At 46.8% G+C, this 24,611-nt stretch overlaps 1 protein-coding gene across 3 annotated transcripts in view; it reads left to right on the plus strand.

The window, feature by feature from the left end:
* Positions 1 to 24,611, plus strand: part of SLCO3A1 (solute carrier organic anion transporter family member 3A1) — a 285,388-nt gene that overhangs the window by 219,284 nt on the left and 41,493 nt on the right. For all 3 annotated transcript variants that reach the window (XM_075897022.2, XM_075897019.2, XM_075897020.2), the window contains exons 4-5: positions 588 to 851; positions 23,338 to 23,502. In XM_075897022.2, coding sequence (XP_075753137.1) covers positions 588 to 851; positions 23,338 to 23,502 — 429 coding nt within the window. The remainder of the gene's footprint in view (positions 1 to 587; positions 852 to 23,337; positions 23,503 to 24,611) is intronic.

Below are 24,611 nucleotides of genomic sequence, written 5' to 3' on the forward strand. Positions count from 1 at the left end.
CACCATCCACACACTGCAAATCTGTGTCCTGAGCCCATCATACTCCCAACCTCCCTGCCCTGAGCCCTTCATGCACCCCAGCCCGAACTCCTGCACCCTCACAGTCACAAGCCTGCCACTTGCTCAGCACCCCCAGCCCTCCACCGGACCCCAACACGCTCCAGCCCGGAGCCCCCTCCCTGAGCCAGCATCCTCTTCTCTACTTCCTCCCACACCCAAATTGCACCTCTCACCCTTTGCCAGTGCTTTTTTTGTAATGGTATGCCCCGGGACGGGACGTAGAATCGCCCAGGGCCCTTTCTGAGTTTCAAAAGTACACTGAATGTGTGATCTGGATCCCTTCATCCCGCTTCATCATCACCATCTTCATTCATCACTATATGACCTAGAGGCCCCAATCAGGATCATGACCCCATTCTGCTAGGGTGCTGTACAAACCAACACGCCAGGTACCTGGGTCTCTGCAGCCTCTCTCTGGTTTATGGCTTAATCGTTACCCTGTGGTTGACTTGGGCCCTTTCAGTCTTTTAACCTTTTGTGTCTCTCTCTCCAGTATAAGCAACTGATGTGTGGTTTTGCCATTGCAGGTAAACTGGACATCACCCCTGATGACCCTCGGTGGATCGGCGCATGGTGGGCAGGCTTCCTGCTGTGTGGTGCCTTACTTTTCTTCTCGTCCCTCTTGATGTTTGGATTCCCACAGTCCCTGTCGCCCAGGGTGGAGCACGCAATGGAGAGTGAGCAAGCCATGCTCCCTGAACGGGACTACGAGAGGCCCAAGCCAAGCAATGGGATTCTGCAACATGCACTGGAAGGGGAGGACAACTCCTCCTGCTTCCAGCAGCTGAGAGGTGACAAGCTCCTTTGTAACTCATTGTGTTTCTACAGCAGGTTCATGGTTGTTTAGATTCCTCATTTGGCTCTGAATTTGTCTGCCTCTCCCCCAAATACCCTGTTGGAATTTCTCTCCCTGATTTCTACTAATCCCTGATGTGCTCATTTTAATGGGAGACTTTGTTCCACTTGAAAGGCTTTAGTTTAAGTGACAAGATGTGGAAATCCAGGGTAAGCAATAAGGGTTAATTCAAAATAGGGCCAAAGAAAGAGAGAGGGGAGAATGGAGGGAGTAAAACAGCAGCTGTCGGACGTTTTCCGAGACACTTTGTGGGTTTCTACTCTTCATAATTTCACCATCTAGTACAGTGGTTGGCAACCTGTTCGTGGCTGTTCAAGCTCTGAGAGGAAGGGTCAGGATCGGAGACAGACAGCAGATCAGTGGATTGTGGTGCTCCAAAAGTACTGGGAGGGAAAAGGAGTAGGCAGTGCAGAGCTCTAGTGTCCCAGTGTATGAGAGGCTTGGGGGTACGGGGCAAACGGGGTCCATGGGCTGCAGGTGGAACCCCAGTGACCCGCGGTCTGCAGGTTGCCCACCCCAGGCAATCATGAGGTCCATTGAGATGGAGGGCCATTCAGGCAGCCTACTCACTAATCTCAGTTGCCCATCGCAGGTGTAGTAGCTTGCCTGTGCCTGCAGCTCACACAATGGGAATGGGCAGAAAGCAAGCACAGCTGACTCAAAGAGGTTTGGAGCTGCCTTTTGATGGAGCCGTGGCAGGGCCAGCAGAATCCCATGCTCTTGAGTGTGAAGCAGCAAATGCTGGGCACTGACCCAACAAAATACAAGTGTGCAGAAATAGGTTTGAAGGTGGCTTCTAGACAGGACAAGGCCAGAGAACAGTCTAGAATATTAACAGAGCCTTTGTTAGAGCATAAAACAGCCAGCACGTGTCAGAATAGAGTGACCCAGGTCAGATCCTCAGGTGGTGGAAATCAGCATGGCTCCAAGCATGTCAGCTGACACCAGCTGAGAAGTGAGTATGTGTGTATGTACCAGGCATATATATAGTATTACAGAACTCTTTAGGTGAGACGGCAGCTCTAGCAGCACATCTAGTCACCTCCCGCTCACAGCAGAGAGTTGGTTTCCTTAGCCCATTAGCTTCCTGAGACACAAGAGCCAACCCACTTAATCCTGTGCAACCCTTACCGAGTTCATGGCATGGTGTGAATGAGGGCAGGGGAGAAAAGAAACTTGGAAGGGGGATTTTGAATAGGAAATTCTGTTGCTGTTGCTGTTGTTGTTCCTTTGGAGAAGGTCATTTGAGGTCAGAAAACTTTTATAAACGATCAAAAACGGGCAGGGAGGACTCAAATGTGCTGTCATCCAATTCTTCAAGCTGCAAGGATTTGGAAATGGAATGTTCCATGGGCAGAGATTGGCAGTTCACACAGCCAGTCCCTGTCGCCACTGGGCATGTTTGTTCTATCCATCCAGATAATTGTATGGCTCATCACTATAGCGTCTGAGTGTCCATATCTGAATCTGAGCATTGTATTTACGTGATGGACAGCAGAGGTTCAGCCCAATTGGGTGGTTACATTACAAAACACTGAAGTCTGAAATTGAGTAATACAATTTACTTGCTGCGCCAAGTGGAAGGAATTCTCTTCAAGTGTGATGTGGGGAAACTGTTGTTGAGTTACTTGCTGAATAATGACCTTGCAGCATAGGTATTGTGTATGATCCAAGGGGCTTTTGTGTCCCACAGTTACAGCATCTAGTCTTTGTATCCCTAAAAATGCACTCCAGAAGAAACTGATGTTCTGATTGGTTAGTACTGGTTGAACCTCTCTAATCCAGAACTCTCTGGTCCAGAAAAATCTGCCACTTGGAATGATTTTAGTTAGCCAGGTGTCCACTTTTCATGAGTGAGGCCAAGTTTCTCTCAGTCCCATAAAGTTTGTTTACAGCCACCAGTCCTGGCTTTCAGTGTTCTATGCCAGCCATGACCAACCCATGCAGGTGGCTCTTGCCCTCCAAATGTGCAGCTCATGAAGCCGCTCCTGCATCCCCTCCCCAGTATCCCTCTCCCCCCCGCTTCCCTCCCATCCCCTGGCTTCCCTGTGCTACTGGGTCGGAGCTGCAGAGTTTTCAAATTGGCACCCATGATGGTGGCTGCCTTAAAGGGGCAGCTTCCTTTAAAAAAAATTATTTTTTTGTTGTTGTTTTTGCTCAACAATTCTGTTCTGGGGGCTTTTTTTGTTTTGTTTTTTTGCTCAACAATTCTGGTGCGGCTCTTCACATCTTTTCTGCCGCTGCTTCGGCTCTCTTTGTTAAATGGGTTGGCCACCCCAGTTTTATGCTGTTATTGAGCTCTAATTTACCTGTACGTATCCTCAAACAGCCCACTAAGCACTGGAAGTGTTGGCAATGCTGCTAGACAATATTGAACGCCTGTGGTCTGGAAAATTCTCTGGTTCAGAATTGGACAGGTACCGAGGGTGCCCAACTAGAGAGGTTCAACCTGTACCACAATAGAAAGCAGACAGGGACTAGTGATTGCACTGAAATCGAAAGGCTGAGACCAGGGATAAATCTGGCTCTGGCAGGCTGTATATATGCTTATGTGTGTTCTAGAGGAGACACTTTTGCAAACAACAGCAAGATAAAGTTAGGGACATTTGGAAGGGAATACTGGCATACCTTCTAAGTCCATTGAAACTTTTTGTTTCAGAAGGTGGAAGAAGTGGCTTCAGAAACAGACATTTTAGACTTGATTCTGAGTAACAGGAAGGAATTGGTTGTGAACCTGAAGAATGAAGGCAACTTACCTGACAGATCATGAAATGATAGATGTCATGATTCTAAGACAGGGAAAGAGAGAGCAGCAGACTAAAGACAGCAGACTTCAAAAAAGCAGACATTAACAATCTCAGAGAACTGGTAGGTAAGGTCCCATGGGAAGCAAAGCTAAGGGGGAAAAACAGTTCAAGAGAGCTGTCAGTTTCTTAGAGACAATATTAAAGGCACAACAGCAAACTTTCCTGATGCAAAGGAAAACTCCGAATAGTAAGAGGCCAATATAGCTCCACGAGCAGCTCTTTAATGACCTGAGAAAAAAAGAATTCAGAAAAAAGAATCCTACAAAAAGTGCAAACATAGACAAATTGCTAAGGATGAGTACAAAAGAATAATGCAGGCATGTAGGGACAAAATCAAAAAGGTCAGGTGAAAGAAATGAGTTATATAGAGCAAGGGACATAAAAGGCAACATAAGAAATATAAAGGAAAGTCCTCTAATTAGCAGAGAAGGAGGGCTCGTTATGGACAACATCAAGAAAGCAGCGGTGTTTAATGCCTATTTTGCTTCTGTCTAAAAAGATAAACTGTGATCAGACACCAAACACAATTAATACTAACAACAAAGGGGAGACACTCAAGCCAAAATAGGGAAAGAGCAGCTTATTTAAATGTTAGACATATTTGAGTTGCCAGATGTTGGTGAAAATCACTTTAAGGTCCTTTAGGAGTTAGATATTAGTGATTATCTTTGAGAACTCAGGGAAAGCAGGTAAGGACCCAGAGGATTAGAGAAGGGCAAAGGTAGCACGTATTTTTAAAATGTGGGGAAAAAGAGGATCCAGGGAATTAAAGACCAATCAACCTAACTTTGATATCTGGAAAGATAATGGAACAAATTGCTAAGCAATCAGTTTGTAAGCACCTAGAGGACAATAGGTTTATAAAGAACAGCCAACATGGATTTGTCAAGAATAAATCCTGCCAGACCAACCTAACTTCCTTCTTTGAAATGGTTATTGGCCTGGTGGATGGAGGGAAGATACAGACAAGTGCATGGTGATTGTAATAGGCTTTTGACACAGTCCCCCAACAGAAGCAGGGGCAAAGAAGGCAATTGTCCTGGGCCCCAGCAATTCTAAAGGGCTTAGGGCTCCTACTGTGGCAGCAGCGGCTGCTGGATCCCCAGGCCTTTTAGAATCATCATGGGAGCATTACACTCCCCAGCAGGTTCCAAGGACCAATAGGGATGGATCTAGTGGGTTCCCACAGGCTGGGCTCTGGGGTTAGTCAATATTTTCATTAATGATTGGCTAATGGAGTGGAGAGTATGCTCATAACATTTGCTGATAACACCACGCTAGGAGGGCATGCCCTGTGGAGGGCATGCCCTGTGGAGGGCATGCCCTGTGGAGGACAGGCTGAGAATTCAAAACAACCTAGGCCAATTCGAAAATGGGTCTGAAATCACAAAATGACACACAAGAAAGACAGGTGCAGAGTCCTACCCTTAGGAAGTAAAAATTAAATGTACAACTAGAAGAAGGGGAATAACTGGCTCGCCGGGGGTACAGCTGAAAAGAATGTGGGGGCTAGTAGATCAGAACTTGAATATGAATCAGCGATGTGATGCAGTTGATAAAAAGGCCAATATCCTTCTAAGGTGTATTTACAAAGAGCGTCATATGTAAGATAGGGGAGGCAGTTATCCTGCTCTCCTTGGCACTGGTGAGGCCCGTCTTCAGTTCTGGGTTCCACATATTAAGAGATATATGGACAGCTGGGCTGGTAGGGTTGCCAGATGGTTTCAACAAAAATACCAGGCACACTTGACATTACATCACAATCTACATTACATCTTATTTAGAAAATACCGGACATTTATATTTTCTCTTTTATATTTTCTCAATTTGTTTCCTGAACAGAAAGCTCAAATACTGGACTGTCCGGTTCAAAACCTGGCAACCCTAGTACCACTGCCAAGCCCCCGCCAGGCCCCTGAGCAAGGAGGGGGTTGGGGCAGCCTCCGCACCCTGGAAGAGGCAGCGCTTCGATCAGAAAAGGTGGGGCTGAAACTAGACAATTCTAGACAGCACCATGCCCCCACCCACCCTCAGCACTACCGTGAGCACACGGCAGAGCATTGATTTACATGGCCCAGGGCTCCGGCAGCCATCGCTCACAACAGCAGCTGTGGCTGGGAATTTCAGGCCCTTTTGTATCATTGGGACGCAAGGCAATTACCCTCTTTACCTCCTCTCCCCCGTCAGTGGCTCTAGATAAAGTAAAGTGGAGAAAGACAGCCAAAAGAAGCACAGCTCTAGAAGGTTTAGAAAGCCTGATCTCTGAGGAAAGGTTTGGGGAAAGAAACTGGGCACGTTCAGTCTTGAGAAAGGAAGACTGAGGGGAGATCCTGATAATAGTCTTCCGATTTGTTAAGAGCTGGTATAAAGAGGATTGTGATCAATTGTTCTCCATGTCTACTAAAAGTAGGTTGAGAAGCCAGGCTTATTTTTGCAGCAAGGGAGATTTAGGTTAGCTATTATGAAAAACTTTCTAACTATAAGCACTGAAATAGGCACCATGGGAGGTTGTGAATTTCCCATCACTAGATATTTTTAGGAACAAGTCGGGCAATTCCTGTCCTAGATGGTCTAGGGTGTACTTGGACCTGCCTCAGGATGACCTCTTGAAGTCCCTTCCAACCCTTCTTTTCTATGATTCTGTGAAATCCATTGGACTAGGATTGCTTTTTAGGAATGTTAAGCAGTTGGCATTTATTAAAATGAGTGCCATCCCTTCTAAGTAAGGGCTGTTGGTGTTTGTGGGTCAGCATGTGTGTGCATTTGTGTCTTTGGGCACATGAGGTTGTGGTATTTATATATTTGTACAACTGAGTCCGGGAGGACAGGTGTGTGTATCTGCATGGGGTAATGTGTGTGTGGATTTGTGTGGACGTGCATCTCTGCACAGAGAGGTTGTGTGTGTGGATTTGTGTAGCACAACATTGGGTAGGTGTGGGGGTTGTTTTTGAATGGTCAGGTGTATAGATATGTCCGGTTGTGTAGCGTTCTGTGTGCATATTTGTGTAGGGAGGTTGTGTGTGTGTGTTCATGTACATTTCTGTCAATCCATGGGGCTAGTGTAATTGTTGTGTGGACAAATGTCTGTCTGGGGAAGTTGTGTGCATATCTTGTGTACGAAAGCTGCATTTCAGGGTTCAGCAGAAGCTTCTTTTGGATGCTTTTCTCCAGTCCATTCCATCCCTTGTGCCCTTAAGAAGTGAGTGGACACTGAAAAGCTGTGTTATTTTGAGGTAGAGGTTCCCAGCTGCGTGCTACCTGCCAGACACCACTGTGCATTTGTCAGGGGTATGGAAGGAAGTTCTGAGGCCTGGCAGGCTTTGAAACCGTAAGATGTAGGACTCGGCTGAAACACCTGGTTCTCTACAAATCTCAGCACACAGAAGGGATGTGACTCTCATATAAAAGCAAATCACTCACAGGCTTGGAAATGCCTTTCACATTTCTGCCAAGGTCTAAATGGGAAGGAGGGGCTGACCTGCTGGCAGCCGTGGCACCTCTCCCGAGGGGTATTTTCATGCTGGGATGAGAAACACCCCTCAAAAGCATTGAAACCCTGAAATGAAAGCTGTGCCTTTGAACAACAGAAGGAGAAGTGGCAATCAAAGGCAGCAGAGCTGCTAAGACAGGCAGGCTGCCTGCACAGTCGCTCCTAGCATAGCTCTCCCCTGTCTCTGAGGATAGAACACAGAGTGGTCCTTATGACTTCTGGTGGCCTACACAGCCTGAACACCGGCAACCCCCATCCATCGCCAGTGAGCGGGGCCGCAACTCTGCAGTAGGGGAGGGGGCCTGTGCTCAGGGCTGTGGGGGCAGGAACAGGGCAGGGAGACTGGTGGGGCAACAGGTGGAAAGGGGTGCGGTGCAACCCACCAGAGCTGTATTCTGGGAGGTGGAGTGGGGGATTGGAGCCACAGGTGCTAGTAGGTGGAGCAGGGGGTCAGAGATTGGGGCCATCGAACCAAAGGGCAGTCGGAGCAGGGGGTAGGGTGGCTAGGGGGTTTGACCGCTGGGTCTGGGAGGCAGAGCAGGGAGCTGGGGGGATTCCTCCACCAGGGCCAGGAAGTGGAGTGGGGAGCGGGGAGCCAGAGGGCTGAGGGATTGGGCCACAGAGGCCAGGAAGCTGCCAAAGGGCGGGGCCTGGAGGATCCGGTTGCTGTGGTTGGGAGTGGGGGGCCAGGGGACCGAGGGTTTGGGCTGCCAGGTCCTGGAGGTGAAGCTGGGGCTGGAGGGCTGAGGGATTGGGCTACCAAGGCCGGGAGGTGGAGCAGGGGCTAGAGGGTGCATTGCCCTGGGCCAACACTCGGCATAAACATCATAGGGCACTACTTAATTTGGGGCACAGCGGGGGCCCCAAATTTAGTCATGCCCTGTGCATCTGTGTATTCTTCATATGCCTAAGCACTGCCCTTATGGAATGGCTTCATCATGTGTGAGCCAGCCGCCACCAAGGAGACAATGATGGCTCCTTCCTAACCACTGCTCCCTCTGGGTATGTCTAGACTGCATCCCTCTGTTGGCAGAGGGATGCAGATTAGGCAGGTCGACATTGCAAATGAGGCAGGGATTTAAATACCCCGTGCCTAATTTGCATAAAACTGGCTGCCACGTTTTGCCAACTCAGCACTTTGTCAGCAAAAAGTGGTGGTCTAGAGGGGGATCTGTCAAGAAAGAAACCCTTTTTCGACAGACCCCTTATGCCTCCTGCAAGGAGGTTTACAGGAGGGCAACAGAGTGGATTCCCATCTGTCTAAGGCAGTGGTCCACAACCCCTTTGGGGCTGCCGGGCACCCGGGGGCGGGGCCGTGTACGTGCCCAGGGGCGGAACCACCCATATTCCGTGCACCTGGTGCTGGCACCACCCATGCGCCACACTCCCGGGGTTGGCGCCGCTCCTGGGCTGTGCTCCCAGGAGCGGGGCCGGCCATGCGCCACGCGCCCAGGAGCCAGCAGCGCCTATGTGCCGCGTGCCCGGGGCTGTTGCCACCCATACACCATGTGCCCAGGGGCCGGCACTGTCCATGTGCAGTGCGCCCAGGGGCAGAGCCAGCCCTGATAACTCAGTGGGCGCACAGAAATGGCCCGGTGGGCGCCATGGCACCCACGGGCACCACGTTGGGGACCACTGGTCTGAGGTACTTTAGATTGGACATTAGGAAAAACTTCCTGTCAGGGTAGATAAACACTGGGATAAATTGCCTAGGGAGGGTTGTGGAATCTCCATCACTGAAGATATTAAAGAGCAGGTTAAACAGACACCTGTCAGGAATGATCTAGACAGAGCTTGGTCCTGCCATGAGGGCAGGGTTTGGACTCAATGACCTCTTGAGGTCCCTTCCAGTTCTAGGATTCTATGCCTCTGCCCTTACTGTAGTGTCTGAACATCACATAATCTCTATCCTTACAGCACTACTGTGAGGTGAGACAGTGGCATTCTGCCCATTTTGTTGCTAGGGATTTGGGAGATTTCAATGGCTTTGCCCAAGATCAGTCAGGAAGCTTGGGATGGAACAGGGAATTGAGCTCTGGATAGCTAGCACCTAACCACTAGCCATCCTTCCTTCTCTTACTTTGGAGTTTTCTCGCTCAGTCCTTGTGATTGCTTTCCAGTCACACCTGGGAACGGCATACTACGCTATTACTCCTGTTTGGCATGACTCTGTTTTGGCGTACAGGGAGGGGTTAACAGCACATCAGGGAAAGGATAGGCCGATGCTGCCCTGGCTTTCTGCAGCATCTCTGGCAATGCACGTTATTCCTGATCCGGAGTGCCCCTTGCTCTTCCAGTCCTAGGCTCCCCCTACACAGCTCTATGAATGCACCTCACTTCTGACCTGCGGCATCCCCTGCTATTCTGCTGCTTGCCACTCCGATCCTCACCCACCCCACCCCTGGCTATTCCAGTTCTGGGACAGCGTACAACTCTGCGCTGTATCTCAGTCCTGGTCTGAACCCCCAGCTGATCCAGTCCTGGGATCGCCCACCAGCTCTGCCATTGCAAAGGAATGACGCCTGGCAGCACCTTCTGCCATTCACCCGCAGCCCCCTACTCGTCGCTGAGGTAGCATAGGAGCTATTGTCTGCACAGAACAGCTGTCCTGCTTCCCCGCCCAGTGCCATCCTCATGGCTTTCCTTGCTGTGCAGGATTCCTGAGTGTGACAGCTGCCAAGTTCCTCCTATTCCACCTCCCAGGAAACTGCCTTGGGAACAGAAAGGTGCTGACTGGCAAGAAGCTCCCAGGTCCCTCCGGTGGGCTGCAGGCAATTAAAGGGCTACACGCTGCAGTGGGACATAATAGTAATAATCATAATTAACAATTAGCATGCACGGTGGCTTTCGGCTTAAAGCACTAACTGATCATTAGTGAAAACCTTTCAATGCCTTGGTGAGCAGGAGCTGGATGAGTGTGCCTGTCGTCAGCAAGCAGCCTGCGTAGCCCACTGACAGCAGTGTCAAGGATGTGCAGTCTCTGCGGAGGTTCCTGGCACTTCACCTTTTGCAATCACTTCTTAGCCTCTGGCCAGGGTGATTGGCTATGGCCCCTTGTCTCCTGTTAGTGCCCTCTCCATCCTTCCCTAGCCAGTGCTAGCTCTCTGCTACATTCTTCTTAATTAGGGGCCATGCCTCTCAGCCCTAATGTTGTTATGAGAAGCTGGTGATTGGTGAGACCTTGCTCTGCAGGCTAAACAGGAGATTGGTTTTCATCCTGCAATTTGTCTTCCCAGTTTTACTCTCACCTAGCACATTTCCTGCCTCTCGTCTGGACTCGGTGTTAATGCAGAGGGAAGGTTCCCCCAAATCAGAGTTGTTCTTGGGTGTAATGGATCACACTCTTGGCCAAACTCTTACGCTGGTGTGAAGCAGTAATAGCAGTGAAGTTGCTCTGAATTCACCTTGGATTACCTGAGAACAGAGTTAGCACCCCTGTGTCTGCATGTCTGGCTTCTGCTGAGCATAGTCAGGTGGATAACATCTTCCATTCCATCCCACTCTTCAGCTTCTCAGCTGGAACTATTCTGCCCTTAGGGCTTGTTGTAGGTACAGCAGCATCAGAGATGAATCAGGTTGGGTCTGATCATGTGGGGTAAGGAATGCTTACAATTTTGCAGGCTGTTATTCTGTTTAAAGAGGAGCATGATACTGGAAGAGAGTTAAAAGCTGCTGGACTAGTCAGATTGAAAGCTTTTTGGTGGAAAGAATGTCTCTTCCTATATCTTTATACGGCACCTATCACATGAGGCCCTGATCTCAATTGGGTTCTTCTGTAATAACAATATGTACTTCCTAAAAATCTTTCCAATTAGTTTATCACTGGCAATGAAACAGGTACTAAGGGCCAAAGCTTGGTCCTGCTGAACTCAGTACTGGCTACGTCTACACTGGCATGAATTTCCGAAAATGCTTTTAACGGAAAAGTTTTCCGTTAAAAGCATTTTCGGAAAAGCATGTCTAGATTGGTAGGATGCTTTTCCGCAAAAGCACTTTTTACGGAAAAGCGTCCATGGCCAATCTAGACACGGTTTTCTGCAAAAAAGCCCCGATCGCCTTTTTCACGATCAGGGCTTTTTTGCGGAAAACAGTACTATGCTGTCTACACTGGCCCTTTTGTGCAAAAGTCTTTCAGAAAAAGACTTTTGCCCGAACGGGAGCAGCATAGTTTTTCTGGAAAAGCACTGATGATTTTACATGAGATCGTCAGTGCTTTTCCAGAAATTCAAGCGGCCAGTGTAGACAGCTGGCAAGTTTTTCCGCAAAAGCAGATGATTTTGCGGAAAAACTTGCCAGTTTAGACACAGCCAGTGGGAGTTTTGCTAACTTTAATGGGATTAGATTTGTCCTTAGAACCTCCTTGTCATTTTCTGCATCTCATCAGTGGAATGAGAGATAGGAGAGTTGCAGTGTTTGTGCTAGAACCGGAGCCTTCTCCCTCACAACCCACCAGAACCGTTAATCCTGTAGCCAAGTTATAATCCTGGGTTTCCCACTTTGCATTCTTGTACCATCGAAATGGTGCCATGGATTTGATCATTCTGTCTAGACACAGAAAATCCTCCAGAGGTTTGGGGATGTAAGCCAGTTTGGTCTGGAAATCACACCACGGCCAAGCTCTCTTGTAAGAGTCCTGGAGCTGCTGGGTTTTAGCTGGGTCAAAGGTGCCATGAGAAGAACATTTTTTATTCCCCTCATAATATTTCTGCTTCCTGCCCTGGTTATCCCAGGATGTCCCAATATTGAGGTATTACAGTTGTACTGTGCTTGTGCTGACACCACAGGATCATTCTAAATCTAGTGCTTGGTTCTATTCTGATATTTGATAACTATGAAGCATGGTCTGGTGGCCAAAGCACAAGAGGAGTCAGGAGAGGGCTCTTAGCTCCAGCTCTGAAATTGTCTTTGTGTGGCTCTGGGCAAGTTACATTACTGGGTAGTTCCCATCTATTTAAAAAAAAAGGCCTGCCTCCCAGGCCTGGGTTATTTGCATGGCAGATTGTAAAGTGTTTTGAGATCCTCAAACGGAAAGCACAAGAACATTACAAAACTCAATTACAAATGAAAGCCTCTTGTTTGAACATAAAAACTGTCCCAAGGATTTTGGTTCATAGGTTCCAAGGCCAGAAGAAACCACTGTGATCATTTAGTTTGTTATCTTGTACGACATCGGCCTAAGAATTTCCCCCCAAAATAATCCTGGAGCAGAACTTTTAGAAAAACATCCAATCTTGATTTAAGACTGGTCAGTGTTGGAGAATCCTGACCTTTGGTAAATAGTTCTTGAGTTAATTATCCTTGCTGTTAAAAATGTGTGCCTTATATCTAGTGTGAATTTATCTAGCGTCACCTTCCAGCCGTTGGACTGTGTTATTTCTTTCTAGGCTAGATTGACGAGCCTATTATTAAATACTTGTTCTTCACGTAGGTACTTACAGACTGTGACCAAGTCATCTCTGAGCCTTCTCTTTGTGAAGGTAAATAGCACAATTCCCTTTCATGCCTGGGTACCTTTGAAACCCCCCCGCCTAATATCTCTGAACATCATCAGGGAAGATTTTGGGTGACAAATGGATTCATGATTTAAAATGATCCCCTTCAGTATGTCCCAGCATAGAAGTCACTGTGTAAATGTGACTGGAGAAGCTATAGCCCAAAACTCTTCTAATGAGCATCTGCTCACTATTATCCATCAGTTTATTCTCAGCCCATCGCCAGTGATTGGTGCCTTACACCTGCCCCAGGAAACTTACAGTCCAGGTGACAAACACAAAACATAGGTAAAGCCCTTAAAGTACCAGCAGTCTGATCCTAAGAGGGCTTGAACTCCCATTGACGTAGGATCACCTGGGAAGAGCTCAGCACTGTGCAGGATCAGGCTCCACTGTAGAGATACATAATGTCTCAGCAGCCTCTTAGAAGGGACATTGAAAAATCCTGATATTTCAATTAGGGCGGGGAAACAACGCTGAGGGGTTCTGCGTATTAAGAGAGGGTTAGTGTGACAGAGACTCCCTTGCACCTGTCACCTGATGTTCTGAAATAGCACTGAGCCCATCTTCCTGCCCTCATTGGTACCCCTTGGTCCTGCTGAGTCCTCCAGCAGTGGCACAGAGATGGGGTACAGCCCACAGCAGTGTAGCATACATGCTGAGATCAGGTCAGCTCTGGGGAAGCTCAGTTACAGAAACTTGCCACTGCACCCAAGTGCACAACACCAATGGGACCTGAACCCCAGATAAATCGGTCTTACAGCACAGGCTCATATTGTCCGCCCTCTTACTTACATAAAGAAAGAGACGCACCGTAGTGTCGCCCCCTTCTCCCTGGTAACAATTATTTATACAGGTTTATTAATAAACAAGAGAGATTTTATTAAGTATAAAAAGTAGGGTTTAAGTGGTTAGAAGGAATAGCACAGAGAGCAAAGTAAGTTGCTAAGCAAAACAAAACAGAACATGGCAGCTAAGCTTAAGAGCTAAGAAACATTCCATTGAATCTCTCACCCTCAGTTATTCTGATAAGCTTCTTTCACAGACTAAAAACCCTCCCAATCTGTGCTTGATCCTTTCCCAGTTCAGTCTTAGATGTTTCCAGCAGTCATCTTCGGTGACAAGCAGGGGTGTCCTGGCATCTAGCAGCAGCCTTTATTGTTTGGCTTCCACCTTTATGTAGATTTTGCTAAAGGTGAGAATCCTTTGAGTTTGGTTTAAGTTTTTGCTCACTTCCAGTGGAAAAGTACAATGTCCACGATGGGTCCCAACATCAGGTAACCTAAACACACGTCCTTGTGAGGACTCTATCCCTCCTTTGGGATTAATGTGTAGGAAAAAACAAACCCATTTCCTGATCTTTTTCTATATCAATGAGCCATCAAGTTTCTGAAATACCCTTAATGGCCCTCACTTAGCATGTCTATATTAGTAAAATGGGTTTATGCTTCATATTTCTAACTTCAAATACAGGAATGATACTTGCACACAAATGGGAAAATCATATTCAGTAGATTACAACTTTTCAAATGATACTGTACACAAAGTATTTTGCATAAAGCATTTTCCAGTTATGCGTACTCATATTCATAGGCATATCTCCATAAAGCATATGAATAGCCCTGTGACAGATCTTGTGACACCAAAAGAGAGAGGCGGGTAGTTGAGTTAGTCTCTATCTGCAAAAACAATGAGGAGTCCTGTGACACCTTAGAGACTAATAAATCTGTTAGTCTCTAAGCCAGGGATACTCAATATGTGGCCTACGACCTGTTTGTTTGTGGCCCACTGTGCAGTTTGGTTTTACATGGGGCTCAACACGCGGCCCACGGGTGGGAGCCAAAACAAAAAAGTAGTCAATATAATGGTTGAGATGCGTTTTAGTAGTTAAATTCCTGGACTGTCATTGCTCATTAAAAGTGCTGTCATATGGGTGGAAATCAGGTAAATATTGCATTTTATTAATATCAGCAGAACTGACTTAAATGGGGCCTGTGTGTTGTGTAGTCTTGCCTTAATTTTTGTATCCGTGCCTGTTAGTGTGAAAGAAGCTATTTGCATATACGTTTGCATATACAACCACGCTTAACTTGCGGCCCTCCGCATGTGCCGTGAGTATCATTGTGGCCGCCGGGGCTTCCAAAGTTGAGTAGACCTGCTCTAAGCCCTGGTCTGCATTAAGGAGTTATTTCAAAATAGCCCCTCTTTTTCTAAAGACTAAGTGCAGCATCCACACTGCCAAGCCTGTTATTTCAAAATAACAAGCTGGTTATTTCAAAATCTGTACTCCTGCTTTCTTTGGGGAATAAGCTTATTACTTAATAGTTATTTTGAATTTATTTTGAATTAATGCCACAGGCTGTGTCTCGACTGGCAAGTTTTTCCGCAAAAGCAGTTGCTTTTGCGGAAAAACTTGCCAGCTGTCTACACTGGCTGCTTGAATTTCTGCAAGAACACTGACGATCTCATGTAAGATTGTCAGTGTTCTTGTGGAAATACTGTGCTGCTCCCGTTCGGGCAAAAGCCCTCTTGCGCAAATCATTTGCGCAAGAGGGCCAGTGTAGACAGCACAGTACTGTTTTGCGCAAAAAAGCCCTGATGTCTAAAATGGCGATTGGGGCTTTTTTGCGCAAAACCGCGTCTAGATTGGCACGGACGCTTTTCCACAAAAAGTGCTTTTGCGGAAAAGCGTCCGTGCCAATCTAGACACGCTTTTCTGAAAATGCTTTTATCGGAAAACTTTTCAGTTAAAAGCATTTCCGGAAAATCATGCAGTGTAGATGTAGCCCTAGTGTAGACATGCCCTAAGGTGCCACAGGACTTCAGGGATGAGAAGCCATTGTACATATAAGGAAGAAACATGGATGGAGCTGGGGGTGGGAGAAGAGGACAGTGAGACTCTAAAGTAGGCAAAGGAGTAGTGGGAATAGTTTCCAGTACTATTAACTGGACATAGTTCATCAAAACAAATAATGCAAGAGATGCCACGCTGCCCTAAATCACATCCCTAGTTGTTTGCTGTAGCCCTTTGAACTAAGGCTACATTTACACCGCTATGTTTTGTCCACATAAAAAAAGCCGACAAAACAAAAATCACCCGCGGGTGTTCACAGTTCGGGTTCACGCTGGGGGAATCATCCTCCATGGTGTGAGCAATGCTCTGTGGAGAGGCAGAGCTGGTTCCTGCGCATCTTGGGATTCCCTCAGCATTCTCCCACAGCCTCCTCTGCTGAGGAATGTCAAAGCAGCACAACAATCTGTCCCCTTCGCCCTACAGCAGCAGTTCTAATGCAGGGCAGAACAGGAGCACTCCAATGATTTGCTCTTTGTTTATTTTCCAAACAGAGCAGTGCACACAGCTGTTGCATGCTTCCCAGAGCTGTGAAAGGGAAGGGCACATGCCAGCAGGGCAGCAGAGATCAAAACACTGAGCAGAGTGAGCAGACATTGTGGGATATTGGTGGAAGCCGGTTTTGGGGATAAAACAAACCACAGGGTTTACACTGTCTCTGTCAACAATAAAGGGAGGAGAAAAGGAGAAAAAGTTTCTCATAGGGGTGGAAGTTTTTTGTTGATGAAACTAGGCATTTTTCCCAGCAAAATTCACAATGTAGTGTGTACACTCACTGTTTTGTGGCCAACAGGCAGATTTTGGTAGTGTAGACATTAGGAATATGAAAGGTTAACCAATAAGCATCACCCTAAGGGTACGTCTAAATTACATGCCTCTGTCGGCAGAGGCATGTAGATTTGTTTGTTCAGCAAAGGCAAATGAAGCTGCTGTTTAAATGATCGCGGCTTCATTTACATTTACATGGCTGCCGCGCTGAGCCGACAAACAGCTGATCAGCTATTTGTCGGCTCGTGCGCTAGTCTGGACGTTCCCCCTGTCGACATCAAAGCCCTTTGTCGACAGCCCCGGTAAACCTCATTCTACGAGGAATAACGGGGCTGCCGACAAAGGGCTTTGATGTCGACAGGGGGAATGTCCAGACTAGCGCGCGAGCCGACAAACAGCTGATCAGCTGTTTGTCGGCTCAGCCCAGCAGCCATGTAAATGTAAATGAAGCCGCGATCATTTAAATCGCGGCTTCATTTCCCTTTGCCTACAACCCTAATCTACATGCCTCTGCCGACAGAGGCATGTAGTCTAGACACAGCCTTTCTGGGTAATGGTTACCGCTTCCGGTTAACCAGTAACGGGGAGAAGGGGCGGGCTGGAACAGCTCCCTGCTTGTTGGGAGCCTGTTAGGTTTGCCTCAGCATCCAGACCAACCTATGTTTGCGGAACCCAGGCTTGCCGTGAGCAGGGGCTGCTCTGATGAGGACAGGGAACCCGGAGACAGTGGCGGCCTCAGCCCCCACAGGATCCTGCTTTAGTCAGTTAACCAGTTAGATGCTAGGCAAACCTAACATTTCACTAGTTAACTAATTAACCAGGATTTAACATTCCTACTAGACACAGCCTCAGTAGGGGCACCTCCAGGAAAGCTTTGAGGCGTCTCATCAAGCAGCAGAGCGCTTGCTGATTTGAGCTTTTGCCTACACATCCCCTCTGTCTGCACATTCTTTCCTCACCATTCTGAAGCCCAGCGTCTGCATGTCACTCACTGTGATTAATTCACAAGGGTCCACGCACCTCAAGCTGCAGGGTATTATAAACCGATCAGCAGCTGGGGTCAGGAAGAGAATCTGTGTCTGTGAGGTTGTACTGTACAACTAGGTATGTTTATAAGGGTGAGGGAGGTGAGCATCTTTCTCTGATTAGTCAAATAAAGGCACTGCCAGAGGCAGGATAAATAGACCAGAAGAGCAGATCTTTTTCACTGTACATGGCAACATAAGAATGCTTGTAGTTGCTTCAAGCCCAGCTCTCTTACACAAAACTCATTTGAAATGGTGTCCTCTGATTTCTTCATGCCCTTTGTGAGATTAATTTTACTCAAGGCCTTGTATCGCTTGGTGTGTTAAAGTAAATTGTGTTATCTTTGATATCTTTCTGCTTCTTCCAGCTTCGCTTTTTTATGAGCTGTCTCCTTCCATGAGATGTTTTCTTCATCTTCTTTACCTCCTTTCTTTCTCTTATCCTTCTTCAGCTATGTACATACTTTGCCTGTGTCTCCTATTCAGATACAAAGATGTGTCCCTTCCACTCTGGGGCAAATGGTGTGGGGGCACACTGGGGGCCATCAGCCACATGACCCTCTCCCCAGCCTGGAGAACAGCTGGAACAGCCATCTCACCCTGGTCCTACTCTGCCCCTTCCCCACCCTTGCTCCATCCTCTCCCCTCCTCCTCTCCGCCTTTGCTCTGCCTCACCTCGTCTCTTCCCCCAACCGATGCGGCTTGGGGGACTAATGGGGCTGGTAGTCTGGTGCTCGGGAGTGACTCGGCCACACACTCAGCAGCAGAAGAAGTGGAGCAACGTGTTCCCAGGCCACACACTCAGCAGCAGGAGAAGTGGAGCAATGTGGCGCCAGCTTGCTCTGTTCCCCTGGCTGTGTCACTCCGCTTCTCACCAGTGGCCGGCTATTAGGCCCCAGCAGAGTGAGCTGGGGCTGTGTTGCTTCGCTTTCCCCACTGCTGCCTCTAAGTGCGGGAGGGCAACACTCCTGTTGAGGGTACCAGCCCCAACCCCTGCTAGCTTCCAGGCCACCCAGAGGCTGTGGCTCTGCTGACTGCTGGCTACCCTCTTGTCCCTCCCACCCATGCCGTTTGGGAGGGGCATGTGGTCCCCAACATCACCCTGCTTTCGCCACTGCTTGGGAATGGTTCTTCAGCTCCACACTTAATTTTGCTCATTCCTCATTGTGCTGTTGTAGGACTGGGCTATTCGTCCTCCTCTCCCTTCCCCCACCCCCTCAATAGATGACCTTGCATTCTATGTTCCTGTCTGTACTGCAAATTGAAAACACGTCTCTAGAAGAGGTGCCCACTACAAAAGCAGCCTCCAAGGATAATCGTGTCCCAAACAATTTGTTTCAAGCACTGATGAGATTATTGTAGTTTATTATTTCTGGAGCATAGTTACACCTAGTATGAGGAGGGTGCTGAGTAACCCCTGAACTTTCCATTGGTCAGCTGCAAATCAAAGCTGCTCACTGGATGTAAAGTACTTGCCAATGACATTAGGGCCTGATTCTCAGACAGGCTAATGCCATAATGCAACCGAGGCCAAGTCTGCTCAGCACCCTTGACAATCTGCCCCCTAGTGGTGGACTCTGGAAAAAGTATGTGTTCTAGAAGTGAAATCAACGGGTTGAGGATGTTAAGGAAAGAAGGGAGAGGTCTGAGGGAAAGCAGAAAGACCTGTTCTGTTGTGTGTTTGAATTAAATGTTTCTTGGCAAGGAGGAACTTAGGCATTGATGGCTGTGCTGGAAATTAAAGACACAGGTAGTCCAATGACAGCAGAAATTTCTCTTGTGACATTTATTTCTGCAGTATAGTGATAGTGGTAGGATTGTTAACTGATGAGTTACTCCCTTTGAGTAGCTCAGCATGATTCTTCCTTCACAGCATTTGCTCTGGGCTGATGGATTCTCTAAAGGCTCTTCTGAGACTCTGTGTATTTCACATGCAACAAGCCCCTACCCCCAGGCTGTCAGTAGGAGTTGAAGGGAAGGCCTGTAGCTCCAAAGAACAACCGTCCACTACATGAGCTAAACAACTCGGTCCTTATTCAGCAAAGTGCTTAAGCATGTGCTTACGTCCCACTAACTACGTTAAGTTAAACATATAGTTTAGATAAATGCAAAGTAATGCATATTGGAAAACATAACCCCAAGTATACGTATAAAATGATGGGGTTTCAATTAGCTATTACCATTCAAGAAAGAGATTTTGGAGTCATTGTGGATAGTTCTCTGAAAACATCCACTCAGTGTGAAGCGGCAGTCAAAGAATATTGGGAATCGTTAAGAAAGGAATAGATAATAAAACAGAAAATATTTTATTGCCTCTGTATAAATCCATGGTATGCTCACATCTTGCATACTGCATGCAGATGTGGTCACTTCATCTCAAAAATGATATATTGGGACTGGTAAAAATTCAGAAAAGGGCAACAAAAATGATTTGGGACATGGAACGGCTTCTATATTCGTAGAGATTAATAGGATTGGGACTTCCCAGCTTGGGAAATGGGGTATATGATTGAGGTCTATAAAATCATGACTGGTGTGAAGAAAGTAGATAAGGAATACTGTTTGCTCCTTCTCATAACCCCAATACCTGGGGGTTACCAAATGAAATTAATACAAAGCAGGTTTAAAACAAACAAAAAGGAAGTATTTTTTCACATAGTGCATAACCAACCTGTGGAACTCTTTGCCAGAGGATGTTGTGGAGGCCAAGACTATAACAGGGTTCATGAAAGAACTAGATAAATTCATGGAGGATGAGCCCATCAATGACTATTAGCAAAGAAGGTGTTCAGAAGCTGGGAATGGGCCATAGAGGATGGATAACTTAGTAACTGCCTATTCTGTTCATTCACTCTGGGTAACCTGGAATTAGCTACTGTCGAAAGATTAGATGGACCTGTGGCCGTTCTTAACTGGGAGCAGAAGCAGGTGGCTTCCACTATGGATCAGCTATGGAGTAGAAAACAAACACATTTAGCCAGCATTATCCATGGATTAGCCCTTCTCCATCAAACTGCGCACTCCCGGACCCCACTCTAGACAGCCACACACACAACACTCATTCCTCCCTCCTGTTAGGGAATTTAAAACTCCATGCCAACTTTTAATTTCATTCCCAAAGGTATTTCACTCCAGGCAGCAATGAATCTTAGCCAGCAGCAGATGGCAAATTGAGCAAGTGGCAGAGCTGAGATGAAAGGAGTCATATTTCTATGGAAGGCTTCCGATTTATTTTTTCTTTCCTGTGCAAAATTAAAGGAAATTATATAGACCTTATTGATGAGATGACATAGGCTGCAAAATTATGAAATCTGACTTCTCTTTTGAACTGTTTGTATTTTATGTTACACTAGCTCCAGCTGATATTGTGCTAACCACTGTATATACCCACAATAATATACAATAGCTTCCACAAAGACTTCATGGTCAAACTAGACAAAGGGTGGGATGGGCAACAGGCACAGAGAAGTAGAATGACTCATCAAACATCACACAATGTGTCAATGAGGAGCTGGGAATAAACCCAAGTCTCCTGCTTCTCCATCCCGTCCTCTGTCCAGTGATCAGACTGCCTGATATACAAGATAACTGATAATGCAAAATAATCTTTGCTCTCTTTAACCCAATACAGTGCAAAATAAAGTGTTTGTCCTTTGCCTTGCAATGTATCTTTGGAACTGGCTATGTAGAGTGTCTAAATGACTCTGAACTATATTATTCTTTCACTTTAATATATATCCTGCTGCAGCTGTTAAAAAAAATAACTACCAGATTTTTGTGCGTCTTTGCCTTTGAGTTGGGACAAACCAGCATCTCACGGACTCCATTTGTATTCTACTAATTGAACTCCAGAGGAACAATAGGTGTTAACATATTAAATATGACACTTAGCTCAGCTTTGCTTTCCTCCTCCATGGTCTGCTACGAAGAAAAATTTAGGAGAGGGCCACCAAAGGACTGAAGGAGGTGGCAGCGTGGGAATTGGTGGGAGGCTGGATTTTCTTTCTGTTTATCTGAAAAATGCTGGATCTATTGCATGTTCGTTATTCCCTGTAAATCCCCAGGAAGCAAGGATTTTGTGCAGCTTGGAAAACTGATGTGATGAAAGTGAGTGGAAGCTGAAATAGCCCTTTGCCAAGAGCCAGATAGAGCTAATTACAGCCTCCCCAATGGAGCTCAAACAAAGCATTAACAAAGACCCTGCATTTGCCTGGTCCTATTAAACTTCACAAAAAGCAGGAAAAACCTCCAAGAAAACAGAGGTGTGCACTGGAGAAATCATTTGTCTGCCAGAGTTAGTGCGCAGAGCAGCATGAGGAAAAAATATTTTAAAATGCAAACAAGGCCCATTGAGGCTTCGCTAGCACTTCAGAGAGAGAATTCTTAAACTAAATGATTTTCACATTTAATTCAGTGAGAAATTAGTCACCAGGTATTAAGACAAAGCAAGGCTCTCACTTATATTAGGATTTCATCCTGTTCAAACTGTCTTATCTTTAGAATAATTAAAATGCTCACTGAAGTAGAAAATGTGCTATCTGATTCATTAGCCAGATTTCCCTTTGTAAAGTAATTGCTCCCCATCTCGTGTTTGGCTTATTAGAAATAGAGAAACAGGGCCAAAGGGATCTCATGCTTTTATAGATAAGAGGGAGGGGCAAGGGATCCTGGGGATGGAGTGAGCCTGGTTAACCATTCAGTGTCTGCATTGCAGCTCAATCAAAGGCTCCTAGACAGTGGACTTGGTGGGGCATGTGTGGGAGGGTGGAGCCCCATTTGTATAGCTGTCAAGTCTCTGCTTTGACTTTGTGCACAGATTAATTTACGGAGGCAGCAAGGAGTGGGGGAAAGCAACTAGTCACATCACTAGTTGACTATCTGATAAGCTTCTGCTTATCAGATAGTCGACTAGTTGTATGTCTACACTCGCTCCCTAGTTCAAACTAGGGAGGCTAATGTAGGCATTCAAAGTTGCAAATGAAGCCCGCGATTTAAATATCCCAGGCTTTATTTGCATGTTCCTGTCTGATCGCCATTTTTAAATTCAGCTAGTCCGAAGTAACTGCCTGCGACTACACGTGGCAGTGAAACGGCAATTCGAACTAAGTCCTTAGTTCGAATTAACTGTTACTCCTCATGGAATTAACTGTTACTCCCCTTAGGGTATGTCTACACTAGCCCCCTAGTTCGAACTAGGGAGGCTAATGTAGGCATTCGAAGTTGCAAATCAAGCCTGGGATTTAAATATCCCGCGCTTGATTTGCATCTTCCCGGCCGGTCGCCATTTTTTGAAATTTACAAGTCCGGACTAACTGCCCGCGTCTACACGTGGCAGAAATCCAGTAGTTCGAAATAAAGCCCTAGTTCGAACTACTTGTTAAACCTCATTCCAGGAGGAATAACAGGTAGTTCGAACTAGGGCTTTATTTCGAACTACCGGGTCCCTACTGCCTGTAGACGCGGGCAGTTAGTCCGGACTTGTAAATTTCAAAAAAGGCAACCGGCTGGCAAGATGCAAATCAAGCGCGGGATATTTAAATCCCGGGCTTGATTTGCAACTTCAAATGCCTACATTAGCCTCCCTAGTTCGAACTAGGGGGCTAGTGTAGACATACCCTTACATCCCTGCCCCAAACCCCACCCTTTTCCACCATCCCCTTGCCCTCTCCCCTCAACAGCACCCCATCATGAAGGACGTGGCTTTGAGGATCACCAGAGGAGGCCCAGTGGTTGCCCAGGGAGGCCTAGGGAAAGCTAAGCACACTGGGGGCCGGTAATGGATAGGCTCCCCACAGCCCTCTGGGAGTCCCAGGCTGGATTGCACAATCGCTCCAGCCAGAAATGGCCCGTTTGAGACCCCTGATGTTGAACTAGCCCTTAAATCTTGGGGTTTGTCTCACATAAGAGCAGAGAGGCACCTCAGGCCTCTAGGGAAACCTATGAAAAGAACCTTCATGAAACCATGTCTCTCTTTCTCCTCTGTTGCAGTGATACCTAAAGTAACAAAGCACTTACTGGCCAATCCTGTCTTCACCTGCATCGTTCTTGCTGCCTGCATGGAGATTGCTGTGGTGGCTGGCTTTGCAGCCTTCCTTGGGAAATATCTAGAACAGCAGTTCAACCTCACCACCTCGTCAGCCAATCAGCTCCTGGGTACGTAACTACATTAACCAGCCACACTGGCCCTTCTGCTATCTCTAATAATAATATGTTGGTTTTCCTAGCATCTTTCAGCTGAGGATCTTAGTGCTCTTGAGTGGATGTATGAAAAGAGAGAGAGAGTGTGTTGGAATCCCGTTTTACACAATAGAAAACGGGCCCAGCGTGGTTGTATGTTTTTTTAAATCCTTTCATTACAGGTACCTTGGCTTTTAGGAACTAAAATTTAGACACTAAATGCTTACTTTCCGGAGTTCTTAGCTCCCACAATGGTAGTCGAAGTCACCGATTATGGGAGATGACCAGCACTTTTGAAAATCAAGCCAGAGCTGTCTAAACTCTGGCCCACCAGATATAGAATAATAGAATCCTAGGGCTGGAAGAGACCTCAGGAGGTTACTGAGTCCAGCCCACTGCCCAAGGCAGGACCAGTCCCAACTAAATCATCTCAGCCAGGGCTTTGTCAAGCCAAGACTTAAAAACCTCTAGGGATGAAAATTCCACCACCTCAGTAGGTAAACCATTCCAGTGCATCATCACCCACCTAGTAAAATAGTTTTTCCTAATATCCAACTTAGACCTCCCCCACTGTAACTTGAGACCATTACTCCTCGTTCTGCCATCTGTCACTACTAAGAACAGCCTCTCTCCATCCTCTTTGGAACCGCCCTTCAGGAAGTTGAAGGCTGCTATCAAATCTCCCTTCACTCTTCTCTTCTGCAGACTAAAGAAGCCCAAATTCCTCAGTCTCTCCTCGTAGGTCATGTGCTCCAGCCCCCTAATCATTTTGGTTACTCTCTGATGGACCCTCTCCAATGCATCCACATCCTTTCTGTAGTGAAAACATGATTTGCCCCAAATTTTGGGCCTGAGTGAATTGACCAAGATCATATTCAGAGATGAGATTTCTGGGAGACTAGGGCCTAACTACAAAGTTAATGGTGCTGTTGGTCAGGACAGTTTCTCGGTTGAAGACTTTCAAAGGAAGGCAGATTGACGAGGAAGACCTGATCAGGAATCTTGTAACATTTCTAGCAAAATGACAGGCCTCATATTCCAGGAACTGGATTTTAGGAATTATTCGTCTCATTTTATTTTTGTTT

The sequence above is a fragment of the Pelodiscus sinensis genome, chromosome 14, assembly GCF_052426305.1.
Source record: "Pelodiscus sinensis isolate ZL-2025 chromosome 14, ASM5242630v1, whole genome shotgun sequence".
In the NCBI taxonomy this organism is placed as follows: Eukaryota; Metazoa; Chordata; order Testudines; family Trionychidae; genus Pelodiscus; species Pelodiscus sinensis.